At 44.8% G+C, this 23,013-nt stretch overlaps 1 protein-coding gene across 1 annotated transcript in view; it reads right to left on the bottom strand.

Annotated features, from left to right (window-relative positions):
• Positions 1-23,013, bottom strand: part of SYTL4 (synaptotagmin like 4) — a 52,849-nt gene that overhangs the window by 14,302 nt on the left and 15,534 nt on the right. The window contains exons 3-14 of the mRNA XM_043974465.1: positions 22,432-22,575; positions 21,893-22,108; positions 21,645-21,754; positions 18,127-18,229; positions 13,094-13,198; positions 12,467-12,572; positions 11,665-11,755; positions 11,447-11,550; positions 8,582-8,683; positions 1,546-1,724; positions 1,104-1,206; positions 429-590 (exon numbers count right to left, since the gene is read on the bottom strand). Of these exons, the coding sequence (XP_043830400.1) occupies positions 429-590; positions 1,104-1,206; positions 1,546-1,724; positions 8,582-8,683; positions 11,447-11,550; positions 11,665-11,755; positions 12,467-12,572; positions 13,094-13,198; positions 18,127-18,229; positions 21,645-21,754; positions 21,893-22,108; positions 22,432-22,541 (1,491 nt within the window). The 5' untranslated portion in view covers positions 22,542-22,575. The remainder of the gene's footprint in view (positions 1-428; positions 591-1,103; positions 1,207-1,545; positions 1,725-8,581; positions 8,684-11,446; positions 11,551-11,664; positions 11,756-12,466; positions 12,573-13,093; positions 13,199-18,126; positions 18,230-21,644; positions 21,755-21,892; positions 22,109-22,431; positions 22,576-23,013) is intronic.

The raw sequence follows: 23,013 nt of genomic DNA, 5'->3' as shown, positions 1-23,013 counted from the left end.
TGGGTAGGGAGAGGAACTATGGGCAAGAAATGTGGACTCTCAGACATGGCTTGTGTGTCAGGTGTTTTTGCCTGTTTCTCTTGGTTCTGATGGATGGATGGATGCATGGATGGAGGAAGGGAGGGAGGGAGGGAGGGAGGGAGGGAAGAAGGGAAGAAGGGAGAGGTATATGAATATTATATAGAAAGGAAAGGTTTCAATAAAACTTTCATTTAAAAAAAACAAATGGGGCGGCTAGATGGCGCAGTGGATAGAGCACCGGCCCTGGATTCAGGAGTACCTGAGTTCAAATCTGGCCTCAGACACTTGACACTTACTAGCTGTGTGACCCTGGGCAAGTCACTTAACCCCAATTGCCTCACTAAAACAAACAAACAAAAAATAAAAAAAAAAAACAAGGTACTAGTGAGAGTGGGAAGTAGCCATACCTTTCCATGCAAGGGAAGCCACTGATCAAGAGACTTGTCAAGCTTCCAGGGGTTCATGTTGACCTCAGCCTCTCCCAGGAATGTGTTGCGACCCAAGCGGCCATGATGCCAGACAGAAAACTGTAAGACCCTCTGAGACAGCAGGGCTTTGGGGATCTCATACTGTGGAAAACAGCACAGATGCCCAGGGTGAAGGGAGGCAGAAATATGGAACCCTGTCCCCACGGGGCAAGGACTCTAGAACTGGTCCCCAGGGGATCCTCAGGCCCAGCCAATCCAAAAAGGCCTGGGTTACTAATTACAAGTGCATGACCATCCTTTCAGTTTCTTTGTGCTGCCTCCCCCCCAGCATATCACACAGCTACCACATACCCAAGGGAGGACCCAGCACAAAATTGATTGTTTATCTCTGAGTTGGGAGGGGGGCCTCTAGAACTTGACTAGGGATAGTGAAGGAGCCCATTCCCCCAAGTAATTGATGAAGCCTGGAGTCATCTGGGTCTCTGTTTTCCCAAAGCTCCAAGCATCTGGAAGGTGTTCTCTCCTCCCTCTCCAGCAAAGGTCTGAGAAGGCACATGCCCTCCCTCAGTGTCTGTCTAGTGTCAGGTACCGGTGAAATGCCCCTGCAGATAGGAGCCTAAAATGCCATCTGCCCCAGGGGTGGTGGGTACTCACTCGGAAAACCTCATCAAATTTGGGGTTGCTAGTGCCTTGTTTGATGCTGGTTTTACGCTTCCCCTGTCGGGATTTGTCAGGCAGGAGGTAAGTCTTCACATATCTGGAGAACATTGCAAATGCCAATTGCTTCACTGGAGGTCCTCCAAACCCTTTAGCTACTGCTATACACACACATACACACTCACACACATACATACACTCACATACATACACTCACACACACACACATATATATATACACACACACACACATATATATACACTCACACACATACGCACACTCACATATACACACTCACACACACACACACACACACATCCCAGCACACCCGATACCCTTTCTCTTTAACCTCTACCCCTCGATATCCCTTAGTCCTCCCCGCTGAGCCCCCGGCACCCCCTCTGCCTTCTCAGAGTGGCAGGTTTAGACAGCACTCACGGGTTTGAGCGCTTCTTGATGTCATCAGCAAATGCCAGTTGGCGGCACTCCTTCACATGGACCAGCAGGGTCTGTGAGGACTGCTCATACTTCAGGGAGATAGCAATCTCTCCCGTTATCAAGATGTTACTGACTTCACCAGCCTCACTGTAGATGCTCACCATGCTGCCCAGCGTGCTCTGGAGAGAACAAAGCCCAAATATGCCATGGACTTCCTGCCTGGGTAGCTTCAATGCCCTCCCATGCCCTCCAGACCAAACCCAACAGGAATAACCCAGGAAGCTTGGCAGTAACCTTGACATTATCCCTCTGAGTCAAGAGCAAGGCAATTCACTCAGAAACAGGAGTTCTTAACCTGAAGGCCACAGAAAGACTTCAGAGGGGTCAGTGAACTTAGATGGGGGAAAAAAAATCCATCTTGATTTTCACTATCTTCTAACTAAAATTGAGCATTTCCTTCAATTGCTTTAAAACACTTAAAAATGCCACTTAGGTACTTTGCAGATGAACTAGACTCTTTACTTTTTAGAGAGTCCTAGATTTAAAGATGAAAGAGACTTCATGTCATATTATCCAAGCCCCTAGGCCCAGAGAGGCTCAATGACTTGTCTGAGGTCTCACAGAGAAACTGGTAAAATACAAATTTGAACCTCAGAGCTCTCCTTGGCTGCCCAACCAGTACATCTCTTGTACATGTCCTTGTAGATACTCACAGAGTGAGGGGTTAAGGAGAGGTCCAGTCAACACAGGGAAGGCCTCTCTGTATATCTCTTAACATCATGTAGAAAATGTGAAGCACATGACATAGGCCACTATCCGCTGCTTTCCTTTCCCTGCTAAGCTTTTGTGCATTTTATTACTTACCTCCACTTTGGCTGAAGAAGATGAAGGGGGAGGTGGGGTGGGAAGAGAAAAGAAATGAAGTTCAAGCTCTTTAGTTTTTGCTACATGCCAAGGGTAGGTCTTTTTTTTTTCTCTTTGCAGGGCAATGAGGGTTAAGTGACTTGCCCAGGGTCACATAGCTAGTACGTGTCAAGTGTCTGAGGCTGGCTTGGACTCAGGTCCTCCTGAATTCAGGACTGGTACTTTATCCACTGCTCCACCTAGCTGCCCCCAGGGGTAGGTCTTTTGTTCCTGAGTCACCAGAGCTAAGGGGGCAGCCTATTGCTGCTGAGTCTCTCTGTGCTTAGATGAGCCAAGTCATTAGAAAGCAGACACAACCTGCCAACTAGTCTTTACATTCTCGCCTGGTATAACCTGCCAGAGCTTGTTGTTCTTGGCACATGCCATGAGAACTCACAGGCCCCTTCAAAGAACTGTATACCCAATGTAGCACATGAGACTACATTAAGAAGATGTGTGCCCCGAGGTAGCTAGATGGCTCAGTGGATAGAGTCAGGAGTACCTGAGTTCAAATCCAGCCTCAGATATTTGACACTTCCTAGCTGTGTGACCCTGGGCAAGTCACTTAACCCTGACTGTCTCACAAAAAAAGAAGATGATGTGTGCCCCAAAAGGCAGCCAGCTGGTCCTGTAGAGCACATGAGGGAAGATCAAAGTACTTGCCCAGGGTCACATAGCTAGGAGAAGATGAATTTGAACATAGGTCTCCCTGACTCCAAGATCAGCATTCTGCCCAGTATACCACACTGCCTCTCAAAAGCAAATGGGCCCGTTCAAAATAAAAGACACACAAAAGACTTAGGAAAAGAAAATGACAATATACTCTCTCATGGTATGCAAAATAAAAATGATGATAGTACTTGAATAATACAATACCAAACTACTAAGAAGGTTATATTACAGAACCAAGTAAAGTAACAACAGAATTCATTTGGAGAAATAAAAGGTCTAGAATCACAGGGGAAATGAGAGGAAGAAAAAGTAGGAATGAATACCCCTTCCAGACTCCAAACTATATGACAGAGAAGTAACTACCAAAATTCATTTGCTACTAGTTAAAAAATAGAATAATGCAACTAGGTGGTGCAGCGGATAGAGAGCCAGGCCTGGAGTCAGGAAGACTCAATTTCATGAGTTCAAATCCGGCCTTATTAGTCCTGTGACCTTGGGCAAGTCACTTACCCCTGTTTGTCTCAGTTTTCTCAGCTGTCAAATGAGCTGGAGAAGGAAATGGCAAACCATTCAAGTATCTTTGCCAGGAAAACCCCAAATGAGATCACAAAGAGTCAGACACAACTGAAAAGAATGACTCAACCAAAAAATTGAAAAGTAGATCACTGAAACATACTAGATAGATAAGAATCAAAAACAAAGCCCAAAGCAAGCCCAAAGATCAAGAAAACCAAGAACAGAGATTACTAGAGGAGGGACTCCCTACTCCACAAGAACTGCTAGGAAGCACATAACAAATCAAAAAACCCCAACCAAACACTACAAAAGAGAGTTAATGAAGGGCAGTTAGGTGGCGCAGTGGATAGAGCACTGGCCCTGGAGTCAGGAGGACCTGAGTTCAAATCAGGCCTCAGACACTTAACACTTACTAGCTGTGTGACCCTGGGCAAGTCACTTAACCCCAATTGCCTCACCAAAAAAAAAAAAAAAGAGAGAGTTAATGAAACATTTAGAAAAACATACGGAAGAAAACAGAGTTCAGAGGGACACAAAAACCAGCAGGACAGCTTTGGAATTAATGTGTTAAATTATATACTTTTTGTTTTTAACCTAGGTTGTGTATAATAGAGATGCATATGTTCATGTACAATCCTCCCCCTCTCATCTCGTTCTTTTTTGTGTATATAAGTGTTTGAATTTGTTGGGGGTTTTTGTCTCCCTCATTAGAATATTAAGCTCCTTGCCTGTAGAAATTGTTTCATTCTTTGCACTTGTAGCCTCAGTGCCTAGCACAATGCTTTGCCTGACACATAGTAGGCACACAACAAGTAGGCTAGGTGATTAAGTGATTTTTGAAAATCAGAAAGTACCTTGGCAGTAAGCTCCAAATGGACATATGAGCCATATATATAAAAGGTCATATTATGATAAAGTCAGATAACAGAAGGAAGCATCTTGCACAACTATGGCTTAGGGGGAGAATTCTTAACCGAACAAGGAATGGAGATGATCATAAAAAAGAAAATTAAGGGGCAGTTAGGTAGAACAGTGGATAAAGCACTGGCCCTGGATTCAGGAGGACCTGAGTTCAAATCCAGTCTCAGACACTTGACACTTACTAGCTGTGTGACCCTGGGCAAGTCACTTAACCCTCATTGCCCCACCAAAAAAAAAAAAGAAAATTAAAAAATACGACTTCATAAAACTAAAATTTTATTACACAAATAAAACCAATGCAGTTGTCCATCAGGAGAAATTATTTTCATCAAATACTCCTGATAAAAGTCTGCTTTCGATGATATGTTGAAAACTCACAGAAATACATAAAACATTCCCCAACAGACAAGTGGGCAAAGAATATGAACAAACAGTATTTGAAAGAAGAATTTTGAACTACCCAAAATCATAAGACTGTTCGAAATCACTAATAAGAAAAGTAAAAATTTAAAAAGAAATCCTGAGGTTTCAGGGCACTCCTATAAAAATGGCAAACATCAGAAAAGATCAAAGTAGTCTGTGTTGGTGGGGATTCAGAAAGACAAACACACTAATACAATGCCAGGAGAGCTATGAATTGACTGATCTAAGCATTCTATACAACATTTTGGCATTATGCTTTTAAAAAGTCACTAAATTGGGGCAGCTAGGTGGCGCAGTGGATAGAGCACTGGCCCTGGAGTCAGGAGGACCTGAGTTACTAGCTGTGTGACCCTGGGCAAGTCACTTAACCCCAATTGCCTCACTTAAAAAAAAAAAAGTCACTAAATCGGGGCAGCTAGGTGGCGCAGTGGATAGAGCACTGGCCCTGGAGTCAGGAGGACCTGAGTTACTAGCTGTGTGACCCTGGGCAAGTCACTTAACCCCAATTGCCTCACTTAAAAAAAAAAAAGTCACTAAATCATTCATGTCCTTTGACCCAGAGATCTCATATGTTCCCAAGGAAATCAAAGACAGAACGAAAGAGCCAAAGTACACCAAAGTATTCACAGTGGCATCGTCTGTGATTACAAACACAGAATGAGTGTAGAAGTGGGTGTCTATTGTTTGGGGAATGACTGAAGAAACCACATGATGTGAATTTCATTTTGATGTAATTTCTTATTATACTATAAAAATAACTATGAGTGATTCAAAGAATCATGAGATTCGTTTAAACTGATGCAGGCTTAAGGAGGCTAAACCAGGAAAATAATTTACACCATGATAAGACTTTACACCACAGATGGAAAGAGCTTTAAAACAAAGCCGAATACTGGGGTAACTGTAATGCCCAAGCTTGGCCTTAAAGGAAAGCTGAAGAAATGCACCTCCCTCCTTTTGTTGGAGTAGGGGGACCATGGATACAGAATGGTGCATACCTAGTCACACATCAAGTAGAGGATGCAGTGTGGGATCAGTGGTAAAGAGAAAATGAATTAGCCAAGAGTATGATTACAGTACTGGTGCTCAATTAACCTCATCACCACACCACAGGGGGTGTGTGTGTGAATTTTGATATATTCATGATGTATATTAGTTATGGTTAAAAATTAAAATGATGAAGACTATAAGAAAGAAATTGAGAGAGGGGACAGATGAGGGAAGGTTATTATTCTACACCCAGAGCAAGTTGCTGGAGGTCAACCAGGTGGCCAGTACTGACTTCGATCTCTCCTCTCCTGGTGGTACCCTCTGCTCTTCCCCATGAACTCTACTATTTAATCTTGGGAGAGAAAATCAGCATGGTATAGGAGGGGAGGGGTGAGCAGGTGGGCAGAGGGAAAATGAGGGCTGAAAATTTAAGAAAGGGAAGAAGTAATACAGGTTACAACAGTGAGGTTGTGTACAATGTGGCCACCTCATGCAAAAGTCACTACACATTAGCCTTTCAAGCAAGTCCACTCACCAATTCCAACCTTTTCTCCTACTGTTGAGGACACCAGCATCTCCTGGTCATCCAGATTCATAAATTCTTCTCTTGTTCACCCCTTGTAACCAATCAGTTGCCAACTAGTGTTGTTTCTACCTTCACAACATCTCTTCTATCTGTTGCCTTCTCTACTCACCCAGTCTCCACTCTGGTGCAGGACTTCATCACCTTTCACCTAGTCTACCACAACAGCCTCTGATCTGGCCTCCCCATTCTGGGACATCTTCCACACAGCTGCCAAATCAATTTTTCCTAAAGCACTGGTCTGACCACGTCACCCTTCTACTCAATAAACTTCAGTGGCTCCCTACTGACCCTGAGATCACATATTTTATCTTTATTCTGTGCTTTTTAATTTCTATGTTTATAAAAGTTTTATAATGTACCTAATTATAAGCAAAGTAGCATATGTATAATTTATAAAGAAGCAAATATACACACATTAGGGAGACATGCTCAAATGTTTTTTCTAACGGCGCACACAGTCATAAAAATTTAGCACTTCCTAATAATGATAATCATAATAGTTATCACTATCTAGTACTTTACAGTTTGCAGAGCACTGCCTTGACATGGTATCTTCTTATACCCTCACTACCTTTCTGTGAGGTAGATGCTATTACTGTCTCTGTTATATAGATAAAGAAACTGAGACTGAGAGTTGGTTCTGAAGAGCAGTAGTAGGTATCCGAGGCAGAATTTGAACTCAGGTTTAGACTCCGAGTCCAGAACTCTACCCACTGAGCCACCTAGTTGGCCACAGAATAGCATGGAAAACTATTAAAATGCTTTGCTGAAATCTAGGCAAACTACGACTTGTTCTTGATGAAGTTGTCACTTCTCTTTCTAGATTTTCTCCACCTAGCTCTTTCATGATCTGCTTTAGAATTTTGCCAAGAATCCCCGTCAGGCTCCCTGGCATCTGGTTTGCAGCCTCTCCTCTTCCCTTTTTTGAAAATCAGGACATTAATTATCATTATTATTAATAGCTAACATTTGTCAAGTACTTTCAGGTTGGCAGTGGCCCATCCCTTCTCCAATCTTGTGGTCCCTCTCCTACTGTCTAGGGCAGAGGCTCAGTGATAACACCTTCCAGTTCTTCTGATCCCCAAAGATGAAATCATCTACCAAGGGCAAACTCAGGGTTTTCTTATTATGACCCTTTTGATCTTGGGGATCAAGTCTTTGCTTAAGTCATTTTTCTTCTGTCTTTTTGCTAGGCCAACTGACCTGCTCAAGAACAGTTCTGGGGGAATAGCTCAAGCACCTCCCCAAAACATGGTTGAGTATGAGCTGACTGTAATAAACTGTGATTGCACTCGTTTGAGGGGTGGGGGGACAGTTTGCCTTGTGCCAGAAGGAAGAATTTAGTTAATGCTTTCAAGGCTGTGACACGAAATGGTTCCAACCCCAGTTACTTAAGGTAAGAGGATCCCTTCCACCCTCACCCAGGAGCACAGTAGAATGAAGCTCAGTAACATGTGTAGGCCGGTCCCAAGCACCTAAAGCTTAGGGTTCAGAATCCCTCGAGGTCAGGGGCCACATCATCTAACCCATACTTGAACAGGAAATGCCTTCCACAAGGTCCCTGAAAAGTAGGCATTTAACCTTTACCTAAGGACCTCCCAGGAAGGAGAAGCCCCTCCATCTCCTAAAGTGGACCATGTCAGCTTTGGAAGGAAAAGCTTCCCGGTATCAAGTGTGACTTTGCCTCTCTGCAGCCTTCATCTTTTGTTCCCAGCTCCGCCCTTTGGGGCCAAGTAGATATGTCTAATCCCTCTTCCTTGAGACAGCCCTTCAATCCTTGACTCCAGCCTTCATAGCCTATCTTCCCCTGACCCAAAGCCATCTCTTCTCCAGGATAAATACCCTCAGTAACCCTCCTCTGGAAGTTCTCTAAGTCATCCTTCCTGAAATGTGGCTTCCAAGTATCAGTGAGCCCAGACGTTTGCCCTCCCTTCCATGGCACAGAGTTGGTTCCCCAGATCTCTCCTCGATCCCAGAAAGGAGATCTCTCCCTCACTGAAATGTCATGAAACCAATCTAACTCACCAGGGAAGAGCCACTCCGCAGACTGCTTCTTGCCGTCTTCTGCCGATGGATCTCTACCAGGCTATCAATGTCTTCCTCCTCCTCCTCTTCTTCCTCTTCCTCCTAGAAGTATAAAGATGCCTGTCAGGCTCAGAGACAACTGCAAGGTTCTAGAAGAATCAGTGGTCAAGTTTTCTCTCTAAAGAAACCTCCAGAGGGGCAGCTAGGTGGCGCAGTGGATAGAGCACCGGCCCTGGATTCAGGAGGACCTGAGTTCAAATCTGGCCTCAGACACTTGACACTTACTAGCTGTGTGACCCTGGGCAAGTCACTTAACCCTCACTGCCCCACCAAAAAAAAAGAAAAGAAAAAGAAAAAGAAACCTCCGTCATCGGAAAGCTGTGACCCTCCTGTATACCCACTTCATCTACATCACAGGTTACCAGAAAGGTCACCTCTCCAGAGCTGCTCTCCAGGCTTCTGAAGGGAAGGCTAAAAAGGCAACACACCAGATGTGCCCATGACCTGTACACTTCTTCCTCATAAGTATAACTGTCTTGTTTTCCTTGAAATGTTACCCTCATATGTGGTCACCATGCCAATTGGCTTTGTTTCATTACTGTTCTTTGTTATACAAGGGTGCCATAGCCCCAAATGACCACAAGTGGCGAAACAAAAGGCTTCAGTCAAACAAGAAAGCTTGGGGGAGGAGGCCCTCTTCCCCGACTGGCGATATTTCAATCAACCGACATGTATCTGAAGTAGGTGTTAGAGAGACAAGCCCAAACTTACACACACACACACACACACACACACACACACACACACACACACGCACACACGCGCACATATACACACACAGAGATGCACACGCACACACAGACGCACACGCACACACACGCACATACACACACACAGACACGCACACACACACAGACACACGCACGCACACACGCACACCCAGAGTGTAATATAATTCACACAATCAGACTTAGAGCCGGAAGGAAATCCAGAGATCATCTGGTCCACCTTTCCAGAAAGGTGAAATGTCTTATGGCAGAGAAAGGACTTAAAGCCAGTGTTCTTTCCTCTGGACTATGATGCAAAATTGAGCTTCAAGTCGAACACTCAAGACTGTACAGTCCCCTAGCTCAGAGAAGCCAAAGATTACTGTTGCCTAGGGAGTCAGGGAAGGTCAGGAGGTGGGTGGACAGGTGGTTGGCTCCAAAGGAGCCCCCAAAACACGTGGTACTAAGCAGAAGACAAGATGTTCGAATACAAAATGAGAATAACATCTGAGACGATGTATGATTCATTGTGAGATTAGCGCATTTGCGGTGACAGGAATTAGAAGCTGCTTTTCCCTCCGCTGTCTCAAGCATACATATAAAGCTGTCTCACACACGCGAATAGACAACTGGACTTTGGAGATTTGTGAGAACAGAGAGCTCGGCTTTTGTCTTTCATCGAGGATTAATAAGTCTGGGAAACCCGAGAACTGTGAGCTCACGAAGTACTAATCGCTAAAGGTCAATTCCACATACAAAACAAAAGCCCAAATGTCACCCAGCAGGGGTAAAAACCTGGAAACCAAGGGGGTGCCCATCGATTGGGGAATGGCTGGATAAACTGTAGGACCATTATATTAATAATGGAAGATTATTGTGCTGTGAGATACAATGATTATGAGGCATTATGAGAAATAGAGCACTTAAATCTAGAAATGACTGATTTCATAATCAGAGGCTTCAAGAAAACTTGAGGTTGGGCTTTTGTTTTTAGATGCCCAGCACCCACCACCATAGGAACTTAATAAACACTTATTGAATTGTATCTGTGTGCCTGCCTTCCTGTAGCTTATCCAACAATATTTTGTCTGTCATTTGTGCTAATTTTCTGCATAGGAGCTAAAACCTAAAAGTTGTTTTCATTTTAATTTGCATTTTTATCAGTGATTCGTGTCATTTGGATGAGGTTAGAGACAGTTTGCAATTCTTCTGAAAACTTTCTTCATAATCTGACTACTATTACTGTTGGGGAATGGCCTCAGGTCAGACATTTTCATAAACTCCCTGGATAGCTTGAATCTGAAACTTTGAAAAATAATGTTTCATGCAAATTTTCCCTCCATGTTATGATTTCTCTTTATATTTTACTGAGATTGACTTCATTCATGCAAAAGCTTTTTCAATTTTCTTCAACTGAACTTGTCAATTCTGTCTCTCCTGGCAGACCATTATTTTGTTAACAATAACCTCGCGCCCCCCCCCCCCCCCCCCGCCCCCGGCCCCCCGCCGCCGTACTTCCTCTGTGTGGCCATGGCCGCTTACATTTCCATATGCATATATGATTGACATTTACTATCACGAGACTCTGGGGTAAACTAAATTTCTGCCAAACTGTTTCCTAGTGTTTCCGACATTTTTTGTTGTTGCTGAACAAAGAGCACAGCCCCTTCCCCACCCTGCCAGCTTCTTGGGTTTATTGAATACTGTACCACTGGGTTCTATGGCTTCTAGGCCCGTTTCAGTTGAACTAATTCAATTTTTTAAATAGTACCAGAGTTTTGATAGTGACAACTTTATAATACATGGGCAGCTAGGTGGCACAGTGGATACTGAACACCAGGCCTGGAACTTCCTGAGTTCAAATCTGGCCTCAGAAACTTCCTAGCTGTGTGACCCTGGGCAAGTCACTTCACCCGATTTGCCTCAGTTTCCTCATCTGTACAATGAGCTGGAGAAGGAAATGACAGACCACACCAGTATCTTTGCCAAGAAAACCCCAAATGGGGTCGCAAAGAGTCGGACACAAGTGAAACCACTTAAGAGCAATATGAAGAAAAATGTCACATAGTTGTCAGACCTACTGCAGAAGGACCCTTACCATGTCTGCAATGAGGCCTGGGACTGATCTGCTTCTATCTCCCAAGGAGCCACTGGCAGAGCTTAAGTCCCCTGGGCGAAGATCCATGACAGACTTAGTGTACTCTGAAAGAGAGATCAAAAGTCAAAATTTAAAAAGAGCCCCCACTGCGGTCCAGGCTGCTCCAAGCCCACCCCACCCCCACCCTTGAGGCCAAGAAGGAGGAGGAGGAGAACTACCTGAAGGCCTCAGAGCTCTCCTGGGATTCTTCTTGAATATCATTTCGGTCTCATCTGCAGATCCCAAAGTCTGCCCCCAAGGCGGTACTTCCTAGGAAGGAAGGGGAGTAGGCATTGAGTTTATGGAATAAGGGATGTAGCTACATGGCCAATATGGAAATACAGTTTTCATAACTTCACATGTACAATCGCTAGCATGTTGCTTAATGTCTTAAGGGGTAAGGGAGGGTGGGAGGGAGAAAGAGAATTTGAAACTCAAATTTTTTTTAAAAATGAATGTAAAAAATTTTATGTAATTGGGAAACATTTAACAAAACAAATAAAATTCTATTTTTTAAAAGGAGGGCTGCAGCTTGGGAGGGAGAACACCGTGTTCAAAGCTGGTACATGAACCTCCCACTTGAATGAACTCTGTTGGCTCACCTCCATGATATAGATATGAATTCTATATGTTCATTCAAGTCAATTCAAACCCGTATCAAGGGAAATAGTTACAAGTTGAATAATGTTCTGATACCAGTTCTCACATACAGCACTATAGAAATGGAGATCAATAATAAAGATGTATCATCTTGCCACCGAACAGCTTGGGATTGAACCATGAACCAAAGGGTGAACACTCCCAGGAACACACCTGTGCACGTGCACACTCAGACAAGTACAACTTGAAACTAGAAGAAAAAAAACCTGTGTGTTTTCTAGACCCACTGAACTGCACTGTTAACTGGATTTCCCACCTGAATACAAACCAAATTCCATTCAGTCAAATCCCTCACCAGAATTGTGTGAAACCCCAACTTACATCATCTGCACCGGCACTGCTGCTGATGGCCGCAGAAGCGCCGCACTCTGGGCCCTCAACACTCCTCTTGCTTTCTCGCAAGGCTCCAACTTTCTCCAGAGGGTTTCTCCGGGAGACAGACAGACAGACATTTACACGTTAGAAGCAAAGACCGGCCAACCCCAAGAGGAAAATCTATAGTCGCTGGCCTGGAGCCATGGGTATAATCAGACAAGACCCTGGGCTTCAGACTATATTTGAGGTAAGGGAATGCAGAAGGCTAATTTCTAAATAAGCATCACCTCTGCCCCAGTAGGCAAACACACATACAGACACACATCATTCCTGAGGGGCGGCTGGGCTGCTCACTGTTTGGCTTGACACAAACTCCTTGAGCAGTCCAGCCTCAGGAGGCTAACACATTCTAAGAGCCCGCCAACTGAGAAGGGTCAAAGTAAATGAGGTTTCAGCCCAGGTCTAGCAAGGGAGCTTGGCACACTACAGGACTAGGAAGCCTACACCCTAATGCTGGGATGGAGATGAGGTTTGCTGAGAATTCAGAGGGTGTGAATGTGTGTGTGCATATGCACACATCTTTATCTGTGTGTATACATGTGCACGCTCAGAGGAAGGAGGCAGTGTTCTCACCTCCAAGTGTCGCCTACAGTATCCACTTGGCTATTGTCCACGCTCATGCTCTCGGGCTCCAGAGAATCCTTTCCATCTCTGGGCTCTGAAGCATCAGATGACAGGCTACAAGGGGGAAAAACCCAAAACAGATGAATACTGGGCAGGATCCAGCTACCCCAGGTGAGTTGTCCCCTTCCATCCTGATGACTGGCATGGGCTCACTGGCTGACAAGTCACTTACCATCTCTCCTGAACCCTTACCCTCAACTGGGGATGAATGGGCAGGTGATGGCAGAACAGACTCCCTATTCATTTTTCTACCATCTCAGAATCCCTCATGGAAGAAAGAAGCTTCATAATGATTGTTAAACAAGGACTTTTTCATGGTATGTTTTAGATGAGATGCAACTGAATTTCTAGGTGCAAGAGGCAGCAGCGGCCGGGAGGAAAGGGCGGTTTGCTTTGTAGCCAATAATGGGCAAAGACCTTCATCTTGGTTCTTTCCCTCTTCATCCTGAGCTAGCTGGATAAGCTTGAGCAAATCCTTGGACTTCTGAGAACCTCAGTCTTTAATCTACAAAATTAGGGAGTTGACCTTGTACTTCAGTCATGTCTGACTCTTCATGACTCTGTGGACCATAGCACACCAATCCTGTCCACGAGGTTTCCTTGGCAAAGATACTGGAGTGGTTTGTCATTTTCCTTCTCCAATGAATTAAGGTAAATAGAGGTTAAGTGACTTGCCCAGGGTCAAACAGCTAGTCAGTGTCTGAAATCACATTTGAACTCAGATCTTCCTGATTCCAGGGCCAGTGCTCTATCCACTTAATCATCCAGCTTCCCCTAGCTCAAAGGTCCTTTCCAGCTAATTAACATTCTATGATTCTATGGATTCTCAGAGAGGTAGTATATGGCTAGTGTGTTGGACCTAGAATCAGACAGACCTGGGTTCAAATCCTGGCCCTGCCACTTAGTCTAATGTGACCTTGAGTAAGTCACTGCCTCTCAGGGCCACACTTTCCTCATATGTTAAATGAGGAGACTGGACCAGAGGAAGAAGAGATCCCACATCCTCATTCCTTGCCAGCTCTAAGTCTATGATCTGATTTCGTTTCCAAGCTGAAGAGAAAAGGGCCATCACTGTGTGTTCTACAGGAACACAGCTGTGTCCGAAGGCTTTCCATTGTCCCACGCAGTCATCAGGCTTTGGGAAAAGAACCCCAGCGAAGCCCTTTCCCACCTTCTTTAGCCCTCTGAACGTGCCAGTAGGTGGTGGGGGCAGGGGGAGTGAAGGGAAAGCTGCACGAGAGGGAAGGAGGGCCACTGAGGAACCAAGGCCATGAGAGCTAGGCCCGGGAGGGGCTTCAGAAATTATCTAGGCCAGGCCTTCCTAACCTGGGTTCTGTGAACATGACTTTGGTTGGGGGTTTTAGACTTTGATCACTCTATTTTGATACAACTGGTTTCCTTTGTAATCTCTGTGTATTTTAGTTTTTGCATTTAAAAATATAATTCTGAGAAGGGGTCCCTTGGCTACCCCAGATGATAACTAAAGGGGCCCAGGACACAAAAAGGGTAAGAACCCCTGGACTAGTTCTATGCCCTCTCTTTAAAATGGATAGCATAAAGCACTGGCCCTGGAGTCAGGAGGACCTGAGTTCAAATCTGGCCTCAGACACTTGACACTTACTAGCTGTGTGACCCTGGACAAGTCACTTAACCCTCATTCCCCCCAAAAAATATATATATATAAAATAAATAAAATAAAATGGATGGTGGCCAGGTTTAGCCACAACCCTTTACTGAGGAATTCTACCAGAGGGTCTCATCCATTCTCCTCCTATGCTTTGTGGGAACAGAAAAGGCCCCAGTCCCACCCCACTACCACCACCACCAGCACACCACACAACCCTTTTTTAGAAATAGTAAGGCACTGAGGTACCACCTGACACCTATCAGATTGGCTAAAATGACAAAAAAGGAAGATAATAAATGTTGGAGAAGCTGTGGGAAAATTGGAACACTAATTCATTGTTGGTGGAGCTGTGAACTGATCCAACCACTCTGGAGAGCAATTTGGAATTATGCCCAAAGGGCAATAAAGCTGTGCATACCCTTTGACCCAGCAATTCCACTTTTAGGTCTTTTTTCCAAAGAAATCATGGAAGGGGGAAAGGGACCCACATGTACAAAAATATTTATAGCTGCTCTTTATGTGGTAGCAAGGAATTGGAAGTTGAGGGGATGCCCATCAATTGGGGAATGGCTGGACAAGTTGTGGTATATGAATACAATGGAATACTATTGTGCTGTAAGAAATGATGAGCAGGAGGAGTTCAGAGAAACCTGGAGGGTCTTGCGTGAGCTGATGATGAGTGAGATGAGCAGAACCAGAAGAACATTGTACACAGTATCATCAACATTGAGTGTTGACCTACTGTGATGGACTATATTCTTCTCACCAATGCAATGGTACAGAAGAGTTCCAGGGAACTCATGATAGAAGAGGATCTCCAAATCCAAGAAAAAAAAAAAAGAACTGTGGAGTATAGATGCTGATTGAACCATACTATTTCTTTTGTTTTGGGTGCTGTTGGTTTTTTTTTTTTTTCTATTTTGAGGTTTTGCATCACTGCTCTGATTTTTTCTCTTGCAACAGGATTAATGCAGAAATAGGATTAATGTTAGTATGTGTGTGTATATATATATATATATATATGTATAGATATATAGATATAACCTATATCAGATTACCTGCTGTCTAGGGGAGGGGGGAGGGAGGGGAGGGAGGGAGAAAAATCTGAAATTGTAAACCTTGTATAAACAAAAGTTGAGAACTATCTTTACATGTAACGGAAAAAATAAAATACCTTATATGTAAAAAAAAAAAAAGAAAGAAATAGTAAGACAGTATTTGGAGATTATCCTCATTGGCAGCCTCTGAACTAATCTGAAAGAGAAACTTATCAGTCTTTCTCTGACTAGCAGTCGCCAAACCACGTCCTTCCCTCCTCTCTCCAATCAGTTCAGGAAGGACTCCTCCCTTGAAGTAATTAGGGGGCTGGTTGGGCAAGGGCCAGGGCCAAGGGCCTTTGATGGAGCCACCTAAGCCAAGGGCTCTTGCTTAGACCCCTTTTGAGTCTGAGGGAGCCTTCCCAGAACTGTAGCTTTAAATGCATAAAATAAAATGTCTAAGATTACTGTGGAAACCAATTATATTGAAATACAGTTATCAAAATATTTTTAAAGTAACTTCCTGGATCCTAGGCCAAGAAGCTCTGTTCTATGGCCTCTTTCTCAGTGGCCAGAGGGAAACAACAGCCCCTCAGAGAACAGTCCCCCCTTTCCCCATTTCCTGGATGTATTGATGGGAGGGAGGAGGTCCCTTTGGTCACTTCAGGTCACCTGTGACCAAATGTGGGGAGAGCCCTTGAGAGGAGTGTTCATCGAAGGAATGACAGGTTTGAGGGAAATGATTACCCAAGGGTATGGCCAATAGATTAAATGGCAATTGGTCTGTTTGATAAAGCAAGATGGTAATTGTCCAATAAATAAATAGATAGATAGATAGATAAATTAATTAATTAATTGATAGATAGCTAGATAAATAAATAAATAAATAGGATGGTAATTGTCACATTCCCCAACTAACTGTATAACTATGTTTTGTTTGTTTGTTTGTTTTGCGGTGCAATGGGGGTTAAGTGACTTGCCCAGGGTCACACAGCTAGTAAGTGTCAAGTGTCTGAGGTCGGATTTGAACTCAGGTACTCCTGAATCCAGGGCCGGTGCTTTATCCACTGTGCTATCTAGCTGCCCCCTGTATAACTATGTTTTATCACAGTATATCACCTTGGTTTCCTTGTTCAAGATTCCGACAAGTATGACTTCAAAGATATTTTGTGGGGGAGACATGCTTGAGGGTCTGAGGGGACTCCGCCAGTCTAGACATTTCTCTCTCCAGGAGAACCATGCCTGGATTGGTAATAATCATAGTCAGAACAAGTGGCTCCAGGAGGCTTGGGCCTACCACAAAGAACACAGTATCAATACATGTTCTTTCATACCTTGTTGCTTATTCCCTTAAGCTCGTTTCTCCTCCCTCCAGCTGCCTGCTGTCTTGAAGATCAACAGGGCAAGGGAAGTTAAGTCATGGTGGAAAGGGCACTGGACTTGGAGTTGGGAAGACCCAGGTTCCAATCCCTTCTCAGCCACTTACTAGCTGTGTGACACTTCTGGGCCTCACTTTCCTCCTCTGTAAAATGAGTGGCTTGACCCCTGATGGCAATTTCCTCAACTATAAAATGCAGGGGTTAGACTTGAAGGTCCCTCAGGGCCTTTAGCCTCTGAATCTTTGATCTTATTAAATTACAAACAACTACGCCAATCAGATGGAGCACAGTGTGGAACTGAAAGCATGGGCCTAGCAGGCTCGGGCAACAAGTCAGTAAGGCTGGGCATGGAGCTAAGAGCCTATAATGGGATCTTTGGGTATTTTTTCTGTAGAATTCCTTTGTGAGGAAGTCAGATTGCTTCTTCTCAATGTTGTTTTCGTTATCTTACTGTGCACATTTCTTTTGTTTTCTTTTTTTCTTTTTTTTGATGGGGCAGTGAGGGTTAAGTGACTTGCCCAGGGTGACACAGCTAGTAAGTGTCAAGTGTGTGAGGCTGGATTTGAACTCAGGTCCTCCTGAAACCAGGGGGCTGGTGCATTATCCACTGAGCCACCTAGCTGCCCCTCTTTCTTTTTCTTTTCTTTTTCTCTTTTACTGGGCACATTTCTTTTCCATTTGAGGGGCTGGGGTAAGGGGAAAGGTCAGACACAGACTCACCAAGTATCAAACACTTTGCCAGGTTCTAGCCCCATTTCTCCCCTAGCTAGCTGTGTAACCCTAGACAAGTAACACAACTTCTCTCGTTTTTGTGGAATTGTACCACAAGGTCACTTGTATCTACTTCACAAGGCTGTTGAGAGGCTCAAGTGATAAAGAAGACCCTGTCCTAAAAATCGAAAGCACGCTGGAACACACTGGCAACGATCTGAGTTTTACCTGAACTCCTTGAGTGGCTCCTGGGTGCTCTTCATCCCAGTCTGGGCCTCACTTAGTTGGGACTGCTGGAGAAGAGACTGCCCCACAGTATCTCTTTTACTAGCTTCAAATGTCATCCCCAAATGGGAAGGGTTAAGGGGGAGAAGAAAAAAGGAAGAATTAATCCTAAAAAGTGAAGAGGCAGCATGGTACAGTGGGACAAACACCGGTTTCAAGACAGAGAATCAAGAGTCATACCTTGGCCATAATTTACTAGATATGTACATTTGGGCCTCAATTTCCTCCTCTAGAACTAGAAGACCTCTCAAGTCCCTTCTAGTTCTCAATGTAAGATACATGCAGATGGTCCCATTCCATTTCAACCAACTTTCTGGTTCTTAGGATGGCTCCCTGGAGACAGCCTTTTACTTTGACAGCAACTAGCCCTGTATTTACAGTATATCTAGCACAATTCCCGACACATAGTAGGTGCTCAGTCAGTCAATAAACATCTATTAAGTGCCTACTATGTGCCAAGCTCTGGGGATCTGAGACAAAACCAGTCTTAGCTCTCAAGGAGTTCCCAGTCTGATGGTGGAGACAACATCCCAACAACTCCATACAGACAAGATACAGACAGGGAAAATTGGAGCTAATCAACAAAAGGAAGACATTGGTATGAAGGGAGATTGGTGTGGGCTTCTTGTAGAAGGTGGTATATTAGCAAGGATTTGAAGGAAGCCAGGAGGCAGAACTGAAGGGAGAGAACACTCCACACATGGGGGACAGCCATTGAAAAGGTAGAGTCAGGAGACAAAGTGTCTTGTTCAAGGAACAGCAGGGAGACCAGTGCCACTGGGCTGAAGCGTACATGGCGATGGAGATATGTGGAACACGTCTGTACATGTATAACCTACAGCAGATCGGGGAAAGGGAAGGGAGGAAAATTTGGAACTCAAAATCTTACAAAATCTTATAAAATATTACAAAAATGAATGTTTAAAACGGTTTTTAAATGTAATTGGAAAAAAGAAAATATTATTAAGCTAAAAAAAAAAAAGAGTACACGGCAAGGGTGGGGTGGGGGTGGGGAATGGGGAGTAAAATATAAGGTGTAAGAAGAACATAAAGGACTTTGAATGCCAAACAGTGCATTTTGTATTTGATCCTGGAGGTGACAGGGAGCCACTGGGATTTATCGAGTAGGAGGGTGACATGGTCAGATATGCACTTTAAGAAGATGACTTTGATACCTGAGTGGGGGGTGAACTGACATGGAGAGAGACTTGAGGTAGAAGGACCCACCAGCAGGCTACTGCAATAGTCCAGGCATGAAATGATGAGGGCCTGCACCAAGGTGGCAGGAATGTCAGAGGAAGAAAGAGAGCAAATGTGAAAGAGATTAGGGAGGTAAAATCAGTAATTAATGAATAAACATTTATTAAGTTCCTACTATGTGCCGGGCTCTGTGCTAAGTGATATAAAAAGAGGCAAAGGACAGTTCCTGCCCTCAATGAGCTAACAATCTAATGGATCGACAGGCCATGACAACAGATTGGATACAAGGGGTAAGAGGAAGGGAGGCAGCAGGGATGACACCTGGCGTGTGAGCCTGAGTGACTGGGATGATGACGACACCCTCAGCAGTTAGGAAGAGGGAGAAGTAATGAGTTCAGTTTGGGACATGTTGAGTTTAAGATGTTTATGGGACATACAGTGCAAGATATTCAAATAGACAGTTGGAGATGCCAGTCCGGAGGTCAGCAGAGAGGTTAGGGCTGGATAAATAGGTTTGAGAATCATCAACATAGAGATGGTCATTGTATCCATGGGAACTAATGAGATCACCAAGTGAAATGGTATAGAGGGAAAAGATAAGAGGACCCAGGACAGGGCCTTGTGGGACCCCCACAGGTAACAGGGTGACTTAGATGAAGATCCCTCAAAGGAGTCCGAGAAGGAGCAGTTAAATAGATAGGAAGAGAACCAGGAGAGAGTAGTGTCATGAAAACCTAGAGAGATGAGAGTATTAAGGAAAAGAGGATGATCCCCAGTGTCAGACTACAGAGAGGACAAAAAGGATAAGGACTGAGAAAAGGCCACTGGATTTGGCCATTAAGAGATCACTGGTGGGCAGCTAGGTGGCGCAGTGGATAAAGCACTGGCCCTGGATTCAGGAGTACCTGAGTTCAAATCCGGCCTCAGACACATAACACTTACTAGCTGTGTGACCCTGGGCAAGTCACTTAACCCTCAATGCCCACCAAAAAAAAAAGAGATCCCTGGTAACCTTGGAATGAGTAGTCTAGTTGAACAATGAGATCAGAAGCCAGACTTCAGCGAGTTAAGAAAAGAGCGAGAGGAAAGGTAGTGGAGGCACCGAGTGTAGACAGCCTTCTCATGGATTCAGACACAAAAGAGAAGAGAGACACGGGATGACAGCTAGCAGGGATGGGCGGATCAAATGAGAGTTTTTAGGATGGAAGAGATATAGGTATGCTTGTAGGCCACAGAGAAGCAGCCAGAGGACAAGGAGAGATTAAAGATAAGGAAGAGAATGGGGAAGAGAGATGATTCAGCCCCCTGGAGAAGATAGGATGGAATGAGCTTATGTGGGCATATAGATCAAGTTTGCTTTAGCAAGGAGAAGGGCCACATCATTATGTGAGACAGAGGTGGGGGAGGCACCTAAGTGATATGGGATGAGGAGGAGGAGGGGAGAAAAGGAAGCTCTTGGTGAATGGTCTCAATGTTTTTTATTAAATAAGAGGCAAGATTCTTAGCTGAGAGGAGGGGGGTGGTCATGGGAAGTTTGAAGAAGAACGAAAAGATCTGGAAGAGCTGCTGCTCTGAGTGGGATAATGAATTAAGGAGGTATAAAAGGATTGCATTGCAGCAGTGAGAGCCCAATGGAGATTATACAACATAAATTTATATTGGACCCAGTCAGCATTATTTTGTGGTTTTCTCCATCTTTGTTCAGTAGCATGTGTTTTAGAAGAGAAGGCAGAAAATGGGGGGAGTGATCCAAGGCTGAGTCTTTGCAGGGCAAGGGCAGGGACTCAGAAAAATGGCAATGTAGACTGCTTCACCAAAGAGTCAAGACGGGGAAGGGAGGAGAGTGTAGTTAGTACAGGGGTGATTTCCTGGGAAAGTACAGAGAGGTTGAGGGACCAAAGGTCATTGTGTGGATAATGAACAGGGTTTGGGGTTGTAAGGCAGAGGGAGAGGTGGAATCACAAGAGACTGTGATCAGACAAGGGAATTTCAGAGTTCTTGAACACGGAGTTGATGCATTGCTCGATTACAGCAAGATCAAGGGTATGACCATCTCTGTTAGTAGCAGAGATGGCTGAAGGAGCAAGTCAGTGAGGTTTTGAGGTATCTGAGTTGACGTCCCCAGGATAAGTGCTCAAGAAACACTTGCTGAATGAATGAATAGCTGGCATTATTTGCTACAAACAGAGCAAAACCCAAAGTGAACCTGGATACGCCAGGACCCCCTTGACCAGGACACGGTCTCCCTAGACATGTAGTACCTGTCGGCTTCTTCCGCAGTGACATCCTCACCAAGTCACTGGCCAGATGGTTAGCAAAGCGATTCACTTTCTGATCATAAAACCAATCCCCGGTTGTTTTCTTCAGCTCTCTAGGAGGGAAGGAGAGGAGGTGACATTTGGCTAAAGGGATTTTTTCAGGCAGGCGTGCAGGCTGACATTTTCACCACATGCAAGGCCTCACTTCCCTCTCTGCTCACTCCTCCCCCTGGTTCAGGAAGAACACTCACGCTTCCTTGACGCACACCTTGCACCTCCAGGTGCCATGGGCGCCAGGAGTGCGGCAGTCCCGACACACCAGGTGATTACAGCCTCGGCAAGTGTTGGTTTGGGGGTATACTCTCCCCAGGCTCTGCTGGCACCGGGCACAAGTCCGCTCACCGTACCGCTGGCTGCCTCGCTTGGCCCCTTTCCTCCGCATCGCCAGTAGCTCATTCTTTAGTCTCCTGCTCAGACCAGAGAGAGTCGTTCACCTGGAGTCAGGATCTCAGTGGGGTGAGCAGGATTTGTGGCTGGTGCTGATTGTTTTTTCGGGGTAGTGATGTGAAAAGAGAGTGAGGCCCTTGGCTTTTTACGAAGTTCACCACAACACAGAGCCAACTTGAAGCCCTGGGGAAGACACACGTGGCAAACATGCAGTAGACACACGGCACACATGCAGCTATGACGACATCTCTCTAAAATTTCAAGCAAGAAACACAAGCAAAAAATGCCAAACCTTGCCAGGCCAGGCCTGAGGATTCCCCAAGGCCTGTCGGGATACTCTCACCTGATCCGCTTCTCTTCAGCCTTCCGCAGCTCCTCGTCTCGCTGAAGAACTTTCAAGATCAAGTCCCTCTCTGTCTCAGAGAGAAAGGAGAGATTAACCGCCTCCGACATGACTCCCTTCAGTTTATCCTCAGCTCTTTTTTGCCTGAAGGAGGACAAGGACTTGTATCAAAGATCGGGCGGATGACACCAGACCCCCTAGGAAGGTTGAGGAGGCAAGTGCCCTCCCTGACAGGGAGGCCTCTTTTCTGCTCACCACTCAAACCACTGCCATACAAATTCTGTCCTGAGAGCCAAGGCTTATGACTCCAGTGACAGTGAAAGCCCCAAACCTCTCCTAGAGTGCTTCCTACTATTCACTTGACCAATCCACCTGAGCGTCTTGAGAAACAACAGGGGCTAACTGGAGTACTCCAAACAAAGAGGGCAAACATTCTCCGTTTCCAGGCTTGTCTGCTTAGCTCTTAGCTCCAAATTCAAATCATTGATCCCTACTATGCCTTGGCCACTTAACAGGACTGGGTTCATAAAACTAGCATTTTAGAAGAGCTGATTTCATCTAAAGGCACTGGGCCTACAATTG

This window comes from Dromiciops gliroides, chromosome X (genome assembly GCF_019393635.1).
Source record: "Dromiciops gliroides isolate mDroGli1 chromosome X, mDroGli1.pri, whole genome shotgun sequence".
In the NCBI taxonomy this organism is placed as follows: Eukaryota; Metazoa; Chordata; class Mammalia; order Microbiotheria; family Microbiotheriidae; genus Dromiciops; species Dromiciops gliroides.
This window is presented reverse-complemented; position numbering and strand designations above follow the sequence as displayed.